The 23927-nt window shown below is 48.7% G+C and overlaps 1 protein-coding gene across 1 annotated transcript in view; it reads left to right on the top strand.

The window, feature by feature from the left end:
* The window catches only part of LOC134355277 (uncharacterized), a 111906-nt gene extending 98686 nt beyond the window's left edge, over positions 1-13220 (top strand). The window contains exons 8-9 of the mRNA XM_063065082.1: positions 5825-6539; positions 12666-13220. Of these exons, the coding sequence (XP_062921152.1) occupies positions 5825-6539; positions 12666-12879 (929 nt within the window). The 3' untranslated portion in view covers positions 12880-13220. The remainder of the gene's footprint in view (positions 1-5824; positions 6540-12665) is intronic.
* The last annotated feature ends 10707 nt before the right edge of the window (positions 13221-23927 follow it).

A 23927-nucleotide genomic window follows, 5' to 3' on the forward strand; every position in this document is an offset into this window, starting at 1 on the left:
GTTCTCCAGGTGTGGTCTCACCAGGGCCCTGTACAGCTGCAGAAGGACCTCTTTGCTCCTATACTCAATTCCCCTTGTTATGAAGACCAGCATGCCATTAGCTTTCTTCACTGCCTGCTGTACTTGCATGCTTGCTTTCAGTGACTGATGTACAAGAACACCTAGATCTCGTTGTGCTTCCCCTTTTCCTAACTTGACTCCATTTAGATAATAATCTGCCTTCCCGTTCTTACCACCAAAGTGGATAACCTTACATTTATCCACATTAAACTGCATCTCCCATGCATCTGCCCACTCATCCAGCCTGTCCAAGTCACCCTGCATTCTCATAACATCATCCTCACATTTCACACTGCCACCCAGCTTTGTGTCATGGGCAAATTTGCTAATGTTACTTTTAATTCCCTCATCTAAATCATTAATATATATTGTAAACAGCTGCGGTCCCAGCACTGAACCCTGTGGTACCCCAGTGGTCACCGCCTGCCATTCCGAAAGGGACCCATTAATTGCTACTCTTTGTTTTCTGTCAGCCAGCCAATTTTCAATCCATGTCAGTACTCTGCCCCCAATACCATGTTCCCTAATTTTGCCCACTAATCTCCTATGTGGGACTTTATCAAAGGCTTTCTGAAAGTCCAGGTACACTACATCCACTGGCTCTCCCTTGTCCATTTTCATAGTTACATCCTCAAAAAATTCCAGAAGATTAGTCAAACACGATTTCCCCCTTGTAAATCCATGCTGACTCGGACCGATCCTGTTACTACTATCCAGATATGTCATAATTTCATCTTTTATAATTGACTCCAGCATCTTTCCCACCACTGACGTCAGGCTAACCGGTCTATAATTCCCTGTTTTCTCTCTTCCTCCTTTCTTGAAGAGAGGGACAACAGTAGCCACCCTCCAATCCACAGGAACTGATCCTGAGTCTATAGAACATTGGAAAATGATTACCTATGCGTCCACGATTTCTCAAGCCACCTCCTTAAGTACCCTGGATGCAGACCATCAGGTCCCGGGGACTTATCAGCCTTCAGACCCAACAGTCTATCCGACACCATTTCCTGCCGAATATAAATTTCCTTCAATTCATCCATTACCCGAGGTGCTTTGGCCACTATTATATCTGGGAGATTGTTTGTGTCTTCCCTAGTGAAGTCAGATCCAAAGTACCTGTTCAACTCGTCTGCCATTTCCTTGTTCCCCATAATAAATTCACTCGCTTCTGTCTTCAAGGGCCCAATTTTGGTCTTAAATATTTTTTTCCTTTTCACATACTTAAAAGAAGCTTTTACTATCCTCCTTTATATTTCTGGCTAGTTTACCTTTGTACCTAATTTTTTCTCCACGTATTGCCTTTTAGTTACCTTCTGTTGCTCTTTAAAAATTTCCCAATCCTCCGGCTTCCCACTAGTCTTTGCTATGTTATACTTCTCTTTTATTTTTATACTGTCCATTACTTCCTTTGTCAGCCACGGCCTCCCCTTACTCCCCTTAGGATCTTTCTTCCTCATTGGAACGAACTGATCCTGCACCTTCCGCATTATTCCTAGAAACACTTGCCATTGCTGTTCCACTGTCATCCCTGCTAGGGTATTGTTCCATTGAACTTTGGCCAGCTCCTCCCTCATAGCACCATAGTTCCCTTTGTTCAACTGTAATACTGACACTTCCGAGTTTCCCTTCTCTCTCTCAAATTGTAGATTAAAACTTATATTATGGTCACTACCTCCTAATGGCTCCTTTACCTCGAGGTCCCTGATCAAATCCAGTTCATTGCACAACACTAAATCTAGAATTGCGTTCTGTCTGGTAGGCTCCAGTACAAGCTGTTCTAAGAATCCATCTCGGAGGGACTCCACAAACTCCGTTTCTTGGGGTCCAGTACCAACCTGATTCCTCCAGTCTACCTGCATGTTGAAGTCCCCCATAACAACTGTAGCATTACCTTTGCGACATGCCAATTTTAACTCTTGATTGAACTTACACCCTACATCCAGACTACTGTTTGGGGGCCTGTAGATAACTCCCATTAGGGTCTTTCTACCTTTAGAATTTCTCAGTTCTATCAATACTGACTCTACATCTCCTGATTCTATGTCCCCCCTCACAAGGGACTGAATATCATTCCTCAACCAGTATCAGAAAGAAATTGTTTTTTGTTAATGTTCTGCTTTCATATAGATGTTCATTCGAAAACAGAACACTACTGCTCTTTGGCCCATCTAGTCCATGCCGAACAATTAATTTGCCAAGTTCTATCGACCTGCACCCAGGAAATAGCCTTCCATACCCCTCCCATCCGTTACCTATCCAAATTCCTCTTAAATGTTGAAATCAAGCCCATATCCACCACTTGTGCTGGCATGTTGTTCCACACTCTCACCACCCTGAGTGAAGACATTCCCCCATCATATCACTCTTAAACATTTTATCTTTCACCCTTAATCCAAGACCTCTATTTCTAGTCTCACCCAACCTGAGTGGAAAAAAGCCTGCTTACATTTATCCTATCTGTATCCCTCATAATTACAAATCTCCCCTCATTCTCCTACCCTCTACAGAATAAAGTCCTCGCCTATTCAATCATTCCATATGACTCAGGGCCTCAAGTCCTAACAACATCTTTGTAAATTTTCTTTGTATTCTTTCAACCTTAGTTACATCTTTCCTGTAGGTAGGTGACCAAAACCGCACACAATACTCCAGATTAGGCCTTACCAACGTCTTACACTACTTCAACATAACATTCTCATCTTCTGTACTCGAGGTATTGATTTATGAAGACCAATATGCCAAACTGGTAATTAAAAACCCAACTAAACTAATGCTTTTTGCCTACATGATGCCCATATCTCACTTTCCTGCACATTCGTGTGTCTTTCCAGGAGCCTCATAGATGTTATTATCATAACTGTTTCCACCACCCCTGCAGGCAAAATTCTACATCCAATGTAGGATTTTGTGAATAAAACATGCAAGAGTTGTTTTATGTGCTTAACTAATGCCGCAGCTCTTCCATTACGAACAAACTGAAAGCTGTTGCCTTACACTGACATCAGTACAGCAGACGCAGTCTCTTAAAGTGAAAGCAGCGCAGTGATGGGATTTGCGTATTATGTAGAACAGTTTCTATTGTGGACAATATTAAATTACATACAAGTAGGTGTATGGTGTGTTAGCATTCATCAACCGTGGGATTGAGTTCAAGAGCTGTGAGGTAACGTTACAGCTATATAAGACCTTGGTTGGACCCCACTTGTGGTACTGTGTTCAGTTCTGGTCACCTCACCACAGGAATGATGCGGATACTATAAAAAGAATACAGAGGAGATTTACAAGGATGTTGCTTGGATTGGAGGGCATGCCTTATGAGAATAGGTTGAGTGAACTTGGCCTTTTCTCCTTGGAGTGACGGAGGATGAGAGGTGACCTGATAGAGGTGTATAAGATGATGAGAGGCATTGATCGTATGGATAGTCAGAGGCTTTTTCCCAGGGCTGAAATGGCTAACATGAGGGGGCATAGTTTTAAGGGGCTTAGAAATAGGTGTCGACAGGATGTCAAGGGTAAATTTTTCATACAGAGAGTGGTGGGTGTGTGGAATACACTGCTGGTGGCAGTGGTAGAGGCCGATATAGTAGAGTCTTTTAAGAGCCTCTTAGATAGGTACATGGAGCTTAGAAAAATAGCTACGCAGTGGGAAATTCCAGGCAGCCTCTAGAGTAGGTTACATGTCGGCACAAGGTTGTGGGCTGAAGGGCCTGTAATGTGCTATAAATTTCTATGTTTATTACCCTATACAGCCCCACCGCACCCCAGAATTCACCAAAACTGGCATTGTGAGTCTGTCTGGAGCAGGTACAAGCTGCTCAGCTCAAATCCTATTTGCCTTGGTTGGAGCAACAGCAGCTATTTCTGACTTGTCCAGGGGTATGCTGGCATTCACAAAGTCACGTCATGATGCAGGGTGTATGTAGTGGAACCATCCAGGTCTTGGTGTGCCAGTTTAGTGTGAACTACAGGTTTACTCTTCCTATCTATAATCCTTTTCACCCCATGGGTCACTGTAAGAGAGCTTAAGGGGGTGTTGATTGCATCATGGCGGACAAAAACGAATGAGGTAGAATGTAGGTCAACTGGTACCCAAGAGTGCTGTACACCATGATGCGAGGTAGGAAGAGGTGTAAAAGAATTGAGTTTACTGAGAAGGATGGAGCGCTGCTGAGAAGCATTCCAGGCAACCACCATTCTTTATGTAAAACAAAAATTTTGCCCCATATATCTCATTTGAACTTTAGCTCTGTCACCTTAAATGCATGTCCTCTAGTAATGGACATTGCCACCCATGAAGGATACTGCTGCCTACCTGTGCCCCTCGATCAGACCTCCCCTCAACCTCTGCTGCTGCACAGAAAACAACTCGAGCTGGTCCAACCTCTCCTCATAGCTCATACCCTCTAATCCAGGAAGCATTGTGGTGAGCCTCTTCTGCACCCTCTCCAGAGCCTCTACATCTTCCCTGTAATGAAGTGACCAAAACTGAAATGCAATAACCCAGATGCAGTCTGACCCAAAACATAAACAGGAAATTCTGCAAATCCAGAATTACACACACAAAATGTTGGAGGAACTCAGCAGATCAAGAAAGGCTTTGGCCCGAAACGTCTCCATAGATACTGCCTGACCTGCTGAGTTTAGTGTGTAGCAGTCACTCAAATTTTATTATATATTTATTTTGAGATACAACTCAGTAACAGGCCCTTCCAGCCCAACGAGCCTCACCACCCAATTACACCCATTCACCAACTAACCTACAAACCTGTAGTTGTTGAAGTGTGGGAGGAAACCCATGTGGTCACTGGGAGAATGTACAAACTCCTTACAGACAGTGAAGTAATTAAACCCAGTTGTTGGCCCTATAACACTGTCCTAGCTTTATAAAGCTGCAACTTAACTTCCCAACTATTGAACTCACTTCCTTGACTAATAAAGATGAATATATCATAGACCTTCCTTACCACTCTGTTAACCTGTGCAGCCACTTTCAGGAAGTTAAATCGGTTAGAACATTCCCTGGAGTGTAGGAAAATGAGGGGAGACTTGATAGAGGTGGGGTAAAATGATGAGGGGTATAGATAAGGTAAATATAAGTAGGCTTTTTCCGCTGAGGTCGGGTGAGACTACAACCAGAGGTCATGGATTAAGGGTGAAAGATGAAATGTTTAAAAGGAACATGGGGGGAATCTTCTTCAGTCAGAGGGTGCTGAGAGTGTGGAATGAGCTGTCAGCAGAAGTGGACATGGGTTTGATTTTAATAGATAAAAGTTTGGATAAGTACTTGGATGAGAGGGATTTGGAGTACTGTGGTCCAGGTGACGATTGATGGGATGAGCAGAATTAGAATTCTGCGTGGAATAGATGGGTTGAAGGGCTTCTATCCAAGCTGCAGTGCTCTATGACTATGGCCTCGGATCCCAAGTCCTCTCTGTAGAACACCGATGTTGTATCTTGTCATTAACTGTGTAATGGGCACCACAGAGTGCAGTGGTTAGCATAGGGCTATCACAGCTTGGGGTGTTGAACTTCGGAGTTCAATCCTGACATCACCTGTAAGGAGTTTGTACGTTCTTCCTATGAACACACAGATTTCCTCTGCTCTGATTCACTCCCACACTCCAAAGATTAATTGGTTAATTGGTCATTGTAAATTGTCTCATGATTAGGCTATGGTTAGGTTGCAGGACGGAGTGGCTTGGTGGGCCGGAAGAGGCTATTCTGTGCTGTATCTCAATAAACAAATATTGTCCCATAGCAGAGTTGGAGTCCTGGATGGAGGAGGAAGAAGGCAGAGAGGAGGTGCTGAGGTTGGGCCCCATCCTGCACCAGCCAGCCTGTGCCCGTGGGGTGCTGCTGTCCAAGTGGGCGGCTGGAGAGGACGTCCGGCTGGGTGTACGTCAGCTTCATGAGATGGTCCAGAAGAAGCTGCGGCCGAGGTTCGCCTACCAACCACCCGTTAGCCTGGGAAAGAGGCTCTTTGCCAAATCTCTTGGCTGCGTGACCTTGGCGCCCTTCATTGCTATCCAGAAAGCCTACAGCGACAAAGAGAAGGGGGCGTTGCGGCGAATCCGTGCGGACTGGGCACGTGGTCTGAGAGTGGCCGAAGGACAGGCGAGGGTCTGTCTCCATGGGATGTCAGTCAGGAGAAACTTGGATACAGCGCGTCGGCACAAAGAGGACCAGGCGCATGGTGATCGGATCCGGCAGCAACGTGAAGCAGAGCGCACGGAGTCACTGAGGCTCGCCCGGCAGAACAATGCCCTGTTCCTCGAGGAGAAGAGGCAGCGAGCGCTGGAGCGGGAGTCCACCAGGGAGTTTAACACCCACTACACAATGATGGCAGAAGCCTTGCTCAAGAAGCAGATCAAGGAGAAAGAGGAAAATCTCCATCAGCAGAACGCTGACCGGGCCAGGAGCATCAAGATGCAAGCCTGCCAGATGAAGGGAGAGATCAGGGACTTCATGGTGTTCAGGTGAGTTAGTCATAGTCATAGTCATACTTTATTGATCCCGGGAGAAATTGGTTTTCGTTACAGTTGCACCATAAATAATATAGTAACAAAGCCATAAATAATTAAATAGTAATATGTAAATTATGCCAGGAAATAAGTCCAGGACCAGCCTATTGGCTCAGAGTGTCTGACCATCCAAGGGAGGAGTTGTAAAGTTTGATGGCCACAGGCAGGAATGACTTCCTATGACGCTCTGTGCTGCATCTCGGAGGAATGAGTCTCTGGCTGAATGTACTCCTGTGCCTACCCAGAACATTATGTAGTGGATGGGAGACATTGTCCAAGATGGCATGCAACTTGGACAGCATCCTCTTTTCAGACACCACCGTCAGGGAGTCCAGTTCCATCCCCACAACATCACTGGCCTTACGAATGAGTTTGTTGATTCTGTTGGTGTCTGCTACCCTCAGCCTGCTGCCCCAGCACACAACAGCAAACATGATCGCAATGGCCACCACAGACTCGTAGAACATCCTGAGCATCGTCCGGCAGATGTTAAAGGACCTCAGTCTCCTCAGGAAATAGAGACGGCTCTGACCCTTTTTGTAGACAGCCTCAGTGTTCTTTGACCAGTCCAGTTTATTGTCAATTCGTATCCCCAGGTATTTGTAATCCTCCACCATGTCCACACTGACCCTCTGGATGGAAACAGGGGTCACCGGTACCTTAGCTCTCCTCAGGTCTACCATCAGCTCCTCAGTCTTTTTCACATTAAGCTGCAGATAATTCTGCTCACACCATGTGACAATTTTTCCTACCGTAGCCCTGTACTCAGCCTCATCTCCCTTGCTGATGCATCCAACTATGGCAGAGTCATCCGAAAACTTCTGAAGATGACAAGACTCTGTGCAGTAGTTGAAGTCCGAGGTGTAATGGTGAAGAGAAAGGGAGACAAGACAGTCCCCTGTGGAGCCCCAGTGCTGCTGATCTCTCTGTCGGACACACAGTGTTGCAAGCACACGTATTATCAGTTTGCTTCCTCACTGACAAGAATCCTGCTAGAAAATGACAGGGTGATGCAACGGCTAGAGTGCTATTGCCTCACATCTCCAGAGACTCGGGCTTGATCCTGACCTCTCGAGCTGTCATGGGGTCACCCTCAGCCTGCTGCCCCTTCAACCGCGCTGTCTGCGTGGAGTTTGCCGCGTTCTCCATGAATTCAGCCTGGTTTTCTCCCACATCCTGCATTCCCTGTTCGAGTGCCTGTCTAAATGCCACTTAGACATCACGATTGTACCTGCTTCTGCCACCTCACCTGGCGGTGCATTCCAGACACCCATCATTCCCCGTGTGAACACAAACCTTGTTCACACGTCTCCTTTAAACTCTCAAAGTTCAAAGCAGAATTTATTATCAGAGTACATACATGTCACCATGTATAACCTCGATATTCTTTTCCTATGGGTATACTTAGCAACAGTAACTGTAAACATCAGGTACTGCTAATTGTAAACAAGATGTGCTAATACAGTTATAAATAAATAGTAATAAATAATGAACATGAAATAACAATATAACAGAGTCCTTAAATGCGTGTTGCTATCCCCTTTTGTTCAGGAGCCTGATGGTTGAGTGGTAGTAACTGTTTTTGAGCCTGGTGGTGAGAGTCCTGAGACTCCTGTACCTTCTGCGGGAAAAGAGCATAGCCTGGGTGGTGGGGATCTTTGATGATGGATGCTGCTTTCTACAGCAACGTTTCACGTAGATGTGCTCAACAGTTGGGAGGGTTTTTACTCGTGATGTACTGGGCTGAATCCACTATCTTTTGTAGTATTTTCCACACAAAGGCATTGATGTTCCTATATTAGGCCGTAATGCAGCCAGTCAGCGCACTTCCCACCACACATCTATAGAAGTTTGCCAAGGTTTTCGATGACATGCGAAATCTCCACAGACTCCTGAGGATTTAGAGGCTGCTGTGCGTTCTTCGCCATAATATTTATATCAAGGGTCCAGGACAGGTCCTCTGGGATAATGAGACCCAGGAATTTAAAGTTGCTGACCCTTTCCACCTTGGGTCCTCTGATGAGTACTGGCTCATGCACCTCTGGTTTTCCTCTCCTGAAGTCTACACGTAGGCCTTCCAGTATTTCACGTTTCCACCCTGGGAAAATGGTTAGCTATGTTCCTCATAAATTTTTAACTTCTCTCTGGTCTTCCCTTAGCCTCGGACACCAGGGAAAACAACAGACATTTGTGCAACTTCTCCTTATTAACTCAAGTGTAAAAAGACCCTGATGGGAGTTCTATACAGACCTCCAAACAGTAGTAAGGATATGGTCTACAAATTACAACGAAAGGTAGAAATTGCATGCCAAAATGGGGCACTTCAATATACAGGTAGACTGGGAAAATCAATTTACAGGTGCTGGATTCCTGGAGGGGGATTTTCTAGAGTGCCTATGAGATGGCTTTTTAGAGCAGCTCATGATTAAGCCCAGCAGAGGATCAGTTATTTTGTACAATTAATCAGAATTGACTGGAGAGCTTAAGGTAAAAGAACCCTTAGGTGAAAGTGATCATAACATAATTAAAATTCACCCTGAAATTTGAGAAGGAGAAGCTAAAGTCAGATGTATCGGTATTACAGTGGAGTAAAGGGAATAAAAGCCATGAGAGAGGAGTTGCCAGAATTCATTGGAAAAGAACACTGGCAGGGATGACGGCAGAACAGAAATGGATGAAATTTCTGGAAGTAATTCGGAAGGCACAGTATACATGCATCCCAAAGAGGAAGAAGTATTCTAAAGGAAAGATGACACAACTGTGGCTAACAAGAGCAATCAAAGCCAACATAAACGGCAAAGAGCATATAATAGAGCAAAAATTAGAAGGAAGTTAGAGAATTGGGAAGCTTTTAAAAACCAACAGAAGGCAACTAAAAAAGTAATTAAGAAGGTAAAGTTGGAATATGAAAATAATCTAGCCAATAATATTAAAGAGGATAGCAAAAGTTTCTTCAGATACATAATGTGTAAAAGAGAGGCGAGAGTGGATATCGGACCCACTGGAAAACAATGCTGAAGAGGTGGTAATAGGGGACAACGAAATGGCGGATGAACTGAATAAGTATCTTGTATCAGTCTTCACTGTGGAAGACGCTAGCAGTACGGTGGAAGTTCCAGGTCTCAGGGGTCATGAAGTGTGTGAAGTTACCATTACTAGAGAGAAGATTCTTGTGAAACTGAAAGGGCTGAAGGTAGATAAGTCACCTGTACCAGATGCTGGACACCCCAGAGTTCTGAAAGACGTGGCTGAAGAGATCGTGGAGGCATCAGTAATGATCTTTCAAGAATCACTAGATTCTGGAATGGTTCTGGAAGACTGGAAATTACAAATGTTACTCCAATCCTCAAGAAGAGAGAGTGGCAAAAGGAAGGAAACTATAGGCCAGTTAGTCTGACTTCAGTGGTTGGGAGGATATTGGAGATGATTATTAAGGATAAGATTTCAGGGTACTTGGAGGTACATGATAAAATAGGCTATAGTCAGCACGGTTTCCTCAAGGGAAAATATCGCCTGACAAATCTGTTGGAATTCTTTGAAGAAATAGCAAGCAGGATAGACAATGGAGAATTTGACATGGTGTTCTCGGATTTTTAGAAGGCCTTTGACGATGCCACACATGAGGCTGCTTAACAAGGTATGAACCTGTGGTATTACAGGAAAGATTCTAGCATGGATAAAGCAGTGGCTGATTGGCAGGAGGCAATGAGTGGGAATAAAGGGAGCCTTTTCTGGTTGGCTGCTGGTGACTGGTGGTGTTCCACAGGGGTCTGTGTTGGGACTGATTCTTCTTATGTTATATTGTCAGTGATTTCAATGATGGAATGGATGGCTTTGTAGCAAAGTTTGCAGGCAATATGAAGCTAGGTGGGGGGGCAGGTAGTTTTGAGAAAGTAGAGAGGCTGCAGAAGGATTTAGACAGATTAGGAGAATGGGTAAAGAAATGGCAGATGGGATGCAGTGTTGGGAAGTATAAGGTCATGCGCTTTGGTGGAAGAAATAAAAGGGTTGATTAGTTTCTAAGTGGAGAGAAATCAAAAAACTGAGGTGCAAAGGGACTTGGGAGTCCTTGTGTAGGATTCCCTAAAGGTTAATTTGCAGGTTGAGTCTGTGGTGAGGAAGGCAAGTGCAATATTAGCATTCATTTCAAGAGGACTAGAATATAAAGGCAAGGATGTAATGCTGAGACTTTATAAAGCACTGGTGAGGCTTCACTTGGAGTATTGTGAGGAGTTTTGGGCCCCTTATCTTATAAAGGATGTGCTGAAACTGGAGAGGGTTCAAAGGAGGTTCCCAAAAATGATTCCAGGATTGAGTGGCTTATGAAGAGTGTCTGATGGCTCTAGGCGTATATTCACTTAGAATTCAGAAGAAGAAGGGTGACCTCATTGAAACCTAGTGAATGGTGAAAGGTGTTGAGAGAGTGGATGTGGAGAGGATATTTCTGTGGTGGGAGAGTCTAAGACCAGAGGACACAGACTAGAGGGGCGTCCTTTTAGAACGGCGATGAGGAGGAACTTCTTTAGCCAGAGGGTGTTGAATCTGTGGAATTGGCAGCTGTGGAGGCCACGTTTTTATGTATATTTAAGGCAGAGGTTGATAGATTCTTGATTGGTCAGGGCATGAAGGGATATGAGTGGAAGGCAGGAGATCAGGGCTGAGAGGAAAATTGGATCAGCCATGATGAAATGACCAAGCAGACTTGATGGGCCAAATAGCCTAATTCTGCTCCTACAGTATATCTTATGGTTTTATACCCTCCAACCCAGGCAGCATCCTGGGGAACTTCTCTAAAGCCTCCACATCCTTCCTGTAATGCAGCGACAGAAATGCACACAATACTCCAAAAGTGGCCTAACCAATGTTTTATACAGATATAACGTGACATCCTGACTCTTGTACTCAATGCCCTGAGAGAGTATGCAATATTTCCATGCACCATGTTTACTACCTATCACCTCCCAACCTCTTACTTCATTCCACCCACCCACCCACCTTCCCCATCACTTGGCTTCACATCACCTTCCAGCTTGACCTCCTTTCCCTCCTTTTCTTCCCTGCACCTCCTTATTCTGGTTTCATCCCCTTCCTTTGCAGTCCTGATGAAGGGTCACGGCCCAAAACATTGTTTTGTGTTCCTCTCTGTTGATGCTGGCTGACTGGCTGAGTTCCTCCAGCATTTTGTGTGTGTGTTATCTAATTATGTTCCCTGTTTTGGGGAGTCATATGGACTCGTATTTCCAGATCCCTCTGTACCTCAGTGCTCCGAAGGGTCCTGCAATTTAGATTGGGGTTCTTGTCCAAACAGCAGATCTGCAGATCTGGTCTGATGAAGATGCTGAAGGAATGTGATGGGGCAGATGAGAAGATGTTGCCAATGGTTGAAGATCAGAACCAGAGGGCACTGTGGGGCAACAGTGTTTAATGTGGAACTCCAAGTGTGGATCAAATGTGGACTCGCTCCACGAGGAACGGTTGAATGATATAGTGCCAATCGATTAAAAGGGAGCTGGGTGGTGAGGAGAAACGTAGCCATGGGAATAGAGCGAAATGTGTGTTACGTTAGTGTAGTGGTTCATGAAACACCATATCGTGCCAGCTGTAAGATTGGGATTCAATTCCCACAACTATCTGTAAAGAGTTTCTACGTTCTGCCCATGATTGAATGGCTTCCTCTGGGTGCTCCGGTTTCCTCGCACATCCCAAAGATGTATGGCTTAGGGTTAGTGAGTTGTGGGGATGCTGTGTTGACAGAAAAAGCACGGCAACACTTGTGGGCTGCCCAGTACAATCCTCACTGATTTGATTTGCGCATTTCACTGTATTTATTTTGATGCGTGTATGAGAAATACAGCTAATCTTTAATTTGAGGACCCTTAATCTCTGTAAGTACCAGCATAGAAAAGTTGAGCTGAATGCCCTGTTTCTGTGCTATTCATTTTGATCACTGTCTTGCCTCAGTGGTACAGATGAATCAAATGAAAACTCGACTCAGAGCAGAACTTGTGCCAAACTTCACGTTTTCCCCCGGGATCTTGGTGAGGTTCCCGTGACTGACTGACCCCTTTCTCCCCCGTCCAGGCGGCTGGCCATGCAAGCAGAGAACAAGGCTGCACGCACAGCCACCAGCACTATCCTCTCACAAGCAACAAAGGACAGACTACAGTATGCCAGAGCCCGGGTGGCAGTTCAGAGGGGGCGAGCATTGATGGTAGAAGCCCCTGAGGAGGCCACAGACGCAGGATTTCCCTGGACCAAACCCACCCATTGTGAGACACCTCCTTCAGAAACCTGAGGTCCAGCGATTACTGGCCACTGCACATTAAGCAAGAGCATGTTGCACAAGTCTGTTCCAAATACTTTAAGATACTTCAACTTTCAGATGTCACGATATGTAAAATATTTGCTATTTGCTTAAGACATCCTTGATTTGAATGCAGAAGCTGACTGTGTATGAATGTCACTCAGGAGCCGTGAAGTTGGAAAGAGATATACCAGTGATATATCGAGTGGACAGCAAGAGACTTTTGCCCAGGGTAGAAATGGCTAACACAAGGGAGTATAATTTTAAGGTGATTGCAGGAACGTATGTATACAGTAGTGGGAATATCATATATAACCATATAACAATTACAGCACGGAAACAGGCCATCTCGGCCCTTCTAGTCCATGCCAACCTTACTCTCACCTTGTCCCACCGACCTGCACTCAGCCCATAACTGTCCATTCATTTCCTGTCCATATAGTTGTCCAATTTAACTTTAAACGACAACATAGAACCTGCCTCAACCACTTCTGCTGGAAGCTCGTTCCACATAGCTACCACTCTCTGAGTAAAGAAGTTCCCCCTCATGTTACCCCTAAACTTTTGCCCTTTAACTCTCAACTCACGTCCTCTTGTTTGAATCCCTATCCACATCAACTCTATCTATCCCCCTCATAACTTTAAATACCTCTATCAAGTTCCCCCTCAACCTTCTACGTTTCAAAGAATAAAGACCCAACTTGTTCAACCTTTCTCTGTAACTTAAGTGATAACATTCTAGTAAAGTGATAACATCCTAGTTAGGTAACATTCTAGTAAACCTTCTTTATACTCTCTCTATTTTGTTGACATCTTTCCTATAATTCGGTGACCAAAATTGTACACAATACTCCAAATTTGGCGTCACCAATGCCTTGTACAATTTCAACATTACATCCCAAATCTTATAGTCAATGTTCTGATTTATAAAGGCCAGCATACTAAAAGCTTTCTTCACCACCCTATCCACATGAGATTCCACCTTCAGGGAACTATGCACCATTATTCCTAGATCCCTCTGTTCTACTGTATTCTTCAATGCCCTACCATTTACCATGTATGTCCTATTTTGATTAGTCCTACCAAAATGTAGCACCTCACATTTATCAGCATTAAACTCCATCTGCCATCTTTCAGCCACTCTTCTGACTGGCCTAAATCTCTCTGCAAGCTTTGAAAACCTACTTCATTATCCACAACTCCACCTATCTTAGTATCATCTGCATACTTAACTAATCCAATTTACCACCCCATCATCCAGATCATTAATGTATATGACGAATAACATTGGACCCAGTACAGATCCCTGAGGCACACCACTAGTCACTGGCCTCCAATCTGACAAACAGTTATCCACCACTCTCTGGCGTCTCCCATCCAGCCACTGCTGAATCCATTTTACTACTTCGATATTAATACCTAACGATTGAACCTTCCTAACTAACCTTCTGTGTGGAACCTTGTCAAAGGCCTTACTGAAGTCCATATAGACAGCATCCACCGCTTTACCCTCGTCAACTTTCCTAGTAACCTCTTCAAAAATTCAATAAGATTTGTCAAACATGACCTTTCACGCACGAATCCATGTTGACTGTTCCTAATCAGACCCTGTCTTTCCAGATACCATCTCTAAGAATACTTTCCATCAATTTACCCACCACTGACGTGAAACTCACCAGCCGATAATTTCTAGGTTTACTTTTAGAAACCTTTGTAAACAATGGAACAACATGAGCAATATGCCAATCCTCCGGCACCATCCCTGTTTCTAATGACATTTGAAATATTTCTGTCAGAGCCCCTGCTATTTACACACCAACTTCCCTCAAGGTCCCAGGGAATATCCTGTCAAGACCCGGAGACTTATTCACTTTTATATTCCTTAAGAGCTCCAGTACTTCCTCTTCTTTAATCATCGTAGTTTCCATAACTTCCCCACCTGTTTACACAGAGGGTGGAGCATACTGCTAGGGATGATGGCACAGGCAGATATATTAGGGACATTTAAGAAACTCTTGGATAGGCACATGAATGATAGAAAAATGGAGGGTTATGTGGAAGGGAAAGTTTAGATTGATCTTGGAGTGATCTTGGGGTTGTACTGTAGGATGGTCACCCTTTTGGAGGGGTGGTACTGAGGGAGGGTCAGACTGTGGGAGAGGTAGCACTGCAGGAGGGTCACACTGTGGGAGGGGTGGTACTGAGGGAGGGTCACACTGAGAGGGGTGGTACTGAGGGAGGGTCACACTGAGAGGGGTGGTGCTGAGGGAGGGTCACACTGTGGGAGGGGTTGTACTGAGGGAGAGTCTGTGGGAGGGGTGGTACTGAGGGTGAGTCACTCTGTGGGAGGGGTGTACTGAGGGAGGGTCACACTGTGGGAGGGATGGTACTGAGGGAGGGTCACACTATGGGAGGGGTGGTACTGAGGGAGAGTCACACTGTGGGAGGGGTGGTACTGAGGGAGGGTCACACTGGGAGGGGTGGTACTGAGGGAGGGTCACACTGAGAGGGGTGGTGCTGAGTGAGGGTCACACTGTGGGAGGGGTTGTACTGAGGGAGAGTCTGGGAGGGGTGGTACTGAGGGTGAGTCACACTGTGGGAGGGGTGGTACTGAGGGAGAGTCACACTGTGGGTGGGGTGGTACTGTAGGATGGTCACCCTGTTGGAGGGGTGGTACTGAGGGTCAGACTGTGGGAGAGGCAGCACTGGAGGAGGGTCACACTGTGGGAGGGGTTGTACTGAGGGAGAGTCACACTGAGAGGGGTGGTGCTGAGGGAGGGTCACACTGAGAGGGGTGGTACTGAGGGAGAGTCTGTGGGAGGAGTGGTACTGAGGGAGAGTCACACTGTGGGAGGGGTGGTACTGAGGGAGGGTCACACTGAGAGGGGTGGTACTGAGGGAGAGTCACACTGAGAGGGGTGGTGCTGAGGGAGGGTCACACTGAGAGGGGTGGTACTGAGGGAGAGTCTGTGGGAGGAGTGGTACTGAGGGAGAGTCACACTGTGGGAGGGGTGGTACTGAGGGAGGGTCACACTGAGAGGGGTGGTACTGAGGGAGGGTCACACTGTGGGAGGGGTGGTACTGAGGAAGGGTCACACTGAGAGGGGTGGTGCTGAGGGAGGGTCACACTGTGGGAGGGGTGGTTCTGAGGGAGGGTCACACTGAGAGGGGTGGTACTGAGGGAGGGTCACACTGTGGGAGGGGTGGCACTGAGGGAGGGTCACACTGTGGGAGGGGTTGTACTGAGGGAGAGTCTGGGAGGGGTGGTACTGAGGGTGAGTCACACTGTGGGAGGGGTGGTACTGAGGGAGAGTCACACTGTGGGTGGGGTGGTACTGTAGGATGGTCACCCTGTTGGAGGGGTGGTACTGAGGGAGGGTCAGACTGTGGGAGAGGCAGCACTGGAGGAGGATCACACTGTGGGAGGGGTTGTACTGAGGGAGAGTCACACTGAGAGGGGTGGTGCTGAGGGAGGGTCACACTGAGAGGGGTGGTACTGAGGGAGAGTCTGTGGGAGGAGTGGTACTGAGGGAGAGTCACACTGTGGGAGGGGTGGTACTGAGGGAGGGTCACACTGAGAGGGGTGGTGCTGAGGGAGGGTCACACTGTGGGAGGGGTGGCACTGAGGGAGGGTCACACTGTGGGAGGGGTGGCACTGAAGGAGGGTCTCACTGTGGGAGGGGTGGTACTGAGGGAGGGTCTCACTGTGGGAGGGGTGCCCATGCTGCTCTCCAGCCTGAGCAGCAGCTCTGACTCTCGGCTCCCAGTTCTGGACACCCCGCCCTGCACCATGGTCAAGCATTTCTGAGTCAAGCTAGCAGAAGAAAGAAGGTTCCCTTGGGGTCAGTTGTGCAGCTTTGCATCCAGAAAGATGTACAGTATATGAATTGAAATTTACCTAGTACCTGTGAGATATTCTTCCCAGGCCCTGACAACCTCCGCAGCTTCAAACTTATTGTCTGCCCAGATGAGGACTTCTTTCAATGAGGCAAATCGGTGTTTAGTTTTGTTGAACAAGGGTATCCTCATAATTCTCCAAAAGTGAAATGTGAAGCCATGGTGTATCATTCAAATATCGATCTCGAAGGCAATGTCTGTCTACACATCCTTAGAGAGGACTGGGAACCCGTATTGTCGATAAACTCTAGAATTTCTGGGCTGCAGTACCAGTTTTTGGATCCTAACCCTGAGGACCCCCTGAATAAGGAAGCAGCGGGACAGCAGACGCCTCTCTGAACAGAGCGGACAGCGACCCATGCGGGGCATTTGCGTTAGTTCCACTTACTTCCAACGATGCCTTCAATAGGGCCCAGCCCGCAGAAGCTGAAGCCAGAGAGAGAGAGAATCTGACGTGGTTAAAATATATAAACAAACATTAAAATAAACTTAATCGAAACCAGGAGGATTATAGAGTGGACGGGCAGCCGTCAGCATAAAGTTACAGGAAGAAATGGAATTGGAATTTTTATTTTTAAAAAGGGGACTGCTTGATTTTGGGTACATCTCTGGAGAATGCCAAGAAGTTTGAACTGGACTTTAGCTCCCGACTACTGCCTCCTCCTCCCTCCACAATTAAACGAACTGTAAATGTGTTTGACGTGGAGTGCAGGAGTCTTTATGTTAATAAAAAATTCTTAAATTGCTGTAGAAAACTTTTGGCCCATTGACCCTGTCAGCCAATGCTCCCCACCTGTGCCCTACCTGCCCGTCACCTCTGCTGACTCTTCCTGTAGGTCAAAGCATGCAGGAGAGGGTGAGGGTGAGGGTGCGGGTGCCAGGTGAATCTAGGGAGAAAGGAACATACACTCTAATCCCGTGTCCTGCCTGTTTTGAATGTTTTGTCTGTTCATTAAGTTCTATAGTTTTTTAAAATGAAACATTCCCTCCCAAACTAAAGCGAAGATATTGAGGGGAGATCACACCGTGGCAGGGGTGGCACTGAGGCAGGGTCATACTGAGCGAGGGGTGGCACTGACAGAGCCTCACACTATGGAGCTCTCTCTTCTAGAGTCGGAACTTGCGGCGAAATTTGCTAAGTAACAATTCTGGAGACTGCCGGAAGACTTTGAGAGTGTGGAATGAGCGGATTGAAACAGTTCCTTTGAAGCATTCCTAGAAGCATTTGTTTCGACGAAGTTTTTCGCTGCGTGTCTCTCCGCGCTGAGCAGTGGGTGCGGCTGGCAGATCACCACAGTTTGAGACTGACTGCTGGCAGCGAGGGCGGATTTATTCCGTCTGTAATAGCGGTACCCTCTGCCAGCCCCCCTCCCCCGCCCCCCCCCCCCCAGTTTGGAGTGCCTTGCCCAGGCCGACTGGGTGAAGAGGACCTTGGGCAGCAGACCGGCCGGGGAAAAGCTTTCACCTGTTCGCGACCGTTGCGCAGACGGCGCTAAGGTTTCTTTCAACACCGCACGGATTTCCCTGCCTATGAATTCCTTCTCTGAACTGTTTCACTTTGACTGTTTGCTGATGTTCCACTGGCTGTAGACTTTTCTCCCCCCGCGACAGTGTTTGAACTCGTCAATGTGAACCGCACCGTGGCTGGGTATGGCTCGAAGTTGGTGTAGCCGAAATCTTAAACGTAAACTGCGGTGTCGGGAGTTGCCGCTCACGAAGAGTACAAATTACTGACTTTAAAGATCGTTACACAGTGTACTACGCCATTCAGTCAGCAGGAATGCCGCCATAAGTAATAATGGCGGAGACTGTTAGAGGCCGTGAGGCCGGTAGCGGCTTTGAACGGGAAAGCTATTTTCTGTGTGAAGTCGGCGAGGGGTGCGTGTTTGGCCCCGAGTCAGGGGTTAAAGGTGGGGAGGGTTTTTATGTAGGTGGAGCCGGAGCTCTACCTAATAATAATAAGAATACGAATTGCCGCTGCCAAAACCAACTTCCAAAACATGAAACCCATTTTTATCAACAGACAACAAGGCTTAGGCGACTAGAATGTTAAAGCTAGTCAATCTTGCTGTATACTTCCGCAACATGGAAGATTGAGCATATTTAGAATTGCCGGAACCATCGGGGCCCACTCGGGCTCGGAGGCACGGGGTGACAGCACTGCGCCTTGCCATGCAGACTCCCCTCTGGCTGTCCCCCACTCCCGTGCCACCAGCCGTGGAAGTCGTGGTCGGACACATGGCGGGTGGCGGTGAGGGCCGGGTTCAGGTGGCGGCCTGGGAAGCGAAATCGAAGAAGAAGCACCTGAAGGCTTCTCCCCCAGAGAAGGGGCAGCTTGTTGCAGTTGGACCGAGTCCGGAGAGTCCCGTGGCTCCGAAATCCAGGAGAGCCTGGGAAGGGCGGGTCAGTGGGAGCGGCGGGGGAGGATGAGGGAGTGCCAGAGGCTGAGGGTGCCTCTGCGATGGAGGTCAGCGTGCCTCAGCATATCTGCGCTTCACGCGGCAGGGGATATGACCCTCAGGCTGGGGATCAAGAGCATCTCGAGCAGAAGGATTTACCCCGGCAAAGGCCGCATGTGCGGAGTATGGTCCCGCTGAGCTGCAGGACAGCTCTGTGGTACTGGGGTCCTCTGACGGGTAGACAGCTCCTGAACATCCATCCCCCGAGCTGGTGAGCGGCACCGCTGCAGAAGGGATATCTGAGGAGGTGGACTTTCCCTGCGGGAACGGGACGGTGAGGGTGTGGACTGGGGTGAGTGTGGGAACGGGACGGTGAGGGTGGGAACTTGGGTGAGTGTGGGAACGGGACGGCGAGTGTGGGAACGGGACGGTGAGGGTGGGGACTTGGGTGAGTGTGGGAACGGGACGGTGACGGTGAGGACTGGGGTGAGTGTGGGAACGGGACGGTGAGGGTGAGAACTGGGGTGAGTGTGGGAACGGGACGGTGAGGGTGAGGACTCGGGTGAGTGCGGGAACGGGACGGTGAGGGTGAGGACTGGGGTGAGTGTGGGAACGGGACGGTGAGGGTGAGGACTGGGGTGAGTGTGGGAACGGGACGGTGAGGGTGAGGTCTGGGGTGAGTGTGAGAACGGGACAGGTGGGGTGGTGTCTGACCTGCTGCTGATTGATGGACGGACCTGCCTGTGGGCATGCGGTCGATCCTCGCCATCCTTAGAAAGAAGGGCAGGGATTCGGAAGTGATTGGGACGGAGCGAGTCTGTTTCAGGAAGTTCCTGAACGCCCTGTTAGGAGTGTACAGGCTCCGGGGAAGGAGGGCAGCTCCCGCTGACCATGGCGTTGGCAAGTAGATGTAGCACAACCATGAAAGTCGCAGTAGCGAGGATGAATATCGATGGTGACCGGGGGTCTGACCACAGGTTCCATCATCTCTTGGTCCTCAGTGAACAGAGCTATGCTGTGAGTTCCCGCACGAATCACACACCTTTCCGGGAGACGAACCCATTTGGCTCCTAGGTTGGTGTGAGGGGGTCTAAATGAGTCACCCAGCTCCATTTCAAGCTGGGTGACGATACTGTTGGCCCCAAACCACCAGCCGGAGATAGTGAATGTAAACGAGTTCGAGCCAGGCCGCCTGCTGCGTCTGGCTGTGCGCTCGGATGGTGTACCGTCACCGTGTGCGCCCCTGAGCCCGGCCCGATGCAGGCGCGCTCGTTTTGAGAGATAGCTGTGCTGTTGGCTGCATTGACGGAGGCGAGTGCGTTGCCTCAGGAAGGATTTTAACTGTACATGGAAGAGAGAGATCGCTCTGGTCCTCAGGGAAGTTGAACGTCAGTGTCACAGTGGTGGCATTGGGGGCAAGGGTGGACCCAAATGCAAGACACATCTTGTGAGGTTAAGTAAATTGAGTTTATTGTTTGATACCAGGAGAGCAAAGCAGAAGCAGGAATAGCGAACTGGGCAAAGACTCAGGACTACGACTAGGCTGGGACTAGGGGTCTGGGCTAGGATTCGGAATTGGATCCCAGAACTAGCTGCGACATGAAGAGGCCACGGTATGGACTCCCAGCCAGAGATTGGGCAAGGACCCAGTACCTGGATCTTGCCCCAGGCTCAGACCCCAGAACCAGGCAGTGACATGACATGGGCCAGGGAGAGGAGGAACATGGAAAAACAGAGCCTCAGTCTCAGGAGAGCAGGTACATGGAACCATGGACACATACACAGAACAGAGAACGAGGACCGCTCCTTGGGTACAGAACATAGGGCCAGGACTCATGACACCCCACGGGGCAACGGCAAGACGGCCTGACTTACCCCACAGAGGCAAGGACAAGACAAGACCAACACAAAAGAACACCAGACAGTACCTATCTAGCTCAGGCAATAGAACTAGACCGAGGTGCAGGTGAGGGCTAGAGGCGAGAAGGGCAGAGAAGAGATTCAGACGGCGGGGGGGGGGGGGTAGGACAGGAATCAGACCACCAGGGACGGGACTTGACTCGACTCGACTCAGTACGTGGATGCTACCAGGACCAGGACTTGACTCAGTACGTGGATGCCGCCAGGGACGGGACTTGACTTGGTACCTGACTCGGTACCTTCGGGTAGTGGCGAGCTCTCGACTCAGCCTGAGAACAGTCGACAGCGGTTCCTGATTCCCTCCGGCAGGTTACCTGACGGACCCACCTCGGTGAGGAAAATTTGCAGGCTCGCTTTGGCGAGGTAACTTGACAGGGTTACTCCGGTGAGGAAAGGTGAATTACCGGCACTCGCTTCAGGTGGAGACTAGGCTTGCTCCGGCCAGATGACATTGGCACGCTGCACCTTGGTGACTTTGCAAACACTCCCGCACCAAACGGCTGAAAGCCGGAGACTATAAACTACCGGTTCAGCCGAGAGTAAATTGCCTCTAATCACCAAGGCCGAGGGACACGGGAAAACAGGGAATCAAAGGGAAACAGGGAGTCAACGGTCCAGATCGTAACATAAACAAAGTAAATTTAAAGGAACCCCGATCCGGACCATGACAGTCAGTGCAGCCGTTGAGGGAGTTAATTGGATATTTTGATTTGTTTGACATCTGCATCCTCCATTTTACGGGGTGATGGGAGGAAGGGGAGGTTTTCCACTCGACCAGCTGAGTGCTTTCAGAGCAAAGGTCTCCGGTGTGTCAGCAGTCTGTACGTGGCCGTTGTTGATCTCGGACCACCCCCTGATTTGGGAGGAGCTTAACTCGCCGCCTACGTGAGTGTGGGCTGCATACAGGGACTCCCAGAGCCGGTTGCTGGCAAAGCTCATGTGCGACTCTTTTGCAAGGAATACGTGCAAGGATTGATCAAGAAGCGGGTGTCCCAGATCCAGCGGGTTGAGAAAGAGCTGCTTGATCTGGAGTCTCAGATGACCCCATTCACAGGGCCCCACTCCTTTGGCAGAGGTACAGGGGAAGAAGGAAGTGCTGGGGGACCTGGAGCTGAAGGGGTCCTTCAGAGGGATCAAGCTGTTACAAGATCTTGACCGTGCCTCACCCTTCTATTACTCTGTGGAGGAGTGGAGAGGTGCGCAGGCAACCTGTGGCAGAAGATGTCTCCTCCCTCACGGATCCAGAGAGAATGATCCATGAAGTTCACTCTCTGGACCCGTCATGTTGACTGGAATTCCTCAGGGCCTTCTGGACGTTCTGGGTGCTGACTACGCCAGGGTCTTGGGTGCAAGCCTGGCAACAGGTGAGATGCCCCTCTCTGGCTGTAAGGTGGTCGTGGTCCTGCTGCCAAAGAAGGGAGATCTTCACCACCTGACGAATTGGTGCCTGGTGTTTCTCCTGTGCACCAGATATAAGATCTTTGCCTGGACTACGGCAAATTGCCTGGGGTCTGCAGTGTTCCAAATGACCCACCCAGACCAGTTCTACAAGGACTCGGGCTGGCCCATTGAGGATAATACCACCTGATGCATCTGTCCTATGAGTCTGGGCCGTCAGTCACCATTCTCTCTCTCGATCAGGAGAAGATGTTTGTCATGACTACCTCCTCGGGACTCTGCACATGTGTGAACTCCGACCGCATTTTGTTCCCATGTCCGTCTGCTGTTCGCTGCCGCCGAGTGCCTGATAAAGGTCAATGGCTCATTGACAGCACCATTTTGCTTTGGGGGGGGGGGGGAGGGCGAATCAGGGCTCCCAATGTTGGGGCATGTGTACTCTGTCTGCATACAGCCTTTTCTGTGCTTTCTTCGGAAGCGGTTGGCAGTCCGGCTCTGCGCAAGCTGGAGATGAAGGTAATTCTTTAGTTTATGCCGATGATCACCGACCCTGTTGGCCTACAGACGATGCAAGACTGCGAGCGGGTCTTGTCAGCCGCATCCTCTGTCAGGGTCAAGTGGAGAAAGTGTTCGGATCGACAGTGGGTCATGGAGGTGGGGGGACTCCCTGTCAGAGGAACTCAAGACCTTTTGCTTGGAGTACCACACACCTCCTCTTTCTGGGGATCTACCGAAATTCCACTGCGGAGACTTGGCTGGCGAACTGGCGGGACTTAGAGGCCAAAGTCTTTGCCCGGCTGGGAGGCTGGTCAGGTCTACTCCGCATCATCTTGTGCCAGCTGATAGCCTTCATTCTTTGGGACTGGTTTTGCAGAAGCTGGTCAGTCTATGTACCCAGCTGACAGCTCTCCGCCTCGGAACCCTGCAGAGATACATGTTCACTGAGCACCCTCTGAGGCGCCACGCACTGCCGACACACTTCTTTCACCAGGGGCACTGCCTTCAGGGTGGCATTCGGCTCCTGGCGGTGGGCATCAGTTGTGCCGCCATGTGGGAGCTGCTGGGTAGAGTCTCTGTTGGTCAGAAAACTTCCGCGCCGGCGGGGCGCAGCGTTTGGGCAGCAGGCGTGGTCGTTTTCCACCCCGTCACGTTGGGTGCAGGCGTGGCTCGGGGTGTAGGGTGATTGTGGCTGCACCAGACCCTACTTTTCTGGGGGTACTCGTGGGACCCAAACCCCGAGATCTCCTTCAGGAGCTGGTGCCACGCAGCATGAGCTGCCTCATGGAGATACTCAGCAAACCATTCTGTAACGTTCTGAGACAGTTCCTTAACCAGCTGCTCCCGCACACTTTTCAAAACATTGTCCTCTCTTGCCGTCTGGACACGCGTGGCGGTCTGTCTTATCACCAGGCAGTGAAGGGGGTC

This window comes from Mobula hypostoma, chromosome 12 (genome assembly GCF_963921235.1).
Source record: "Mobula hypostoma chromosome 12, sMobHyp1.1, whole genome shotgun sequence".
NCBI classification, from domain to species: domain Eukaryota; kingdom Metazoa; phylum Chordata; class Chondrichthyes; order Myliobatiformes; family Myliobatidae; genus Mobula; species Mobula hypostoma.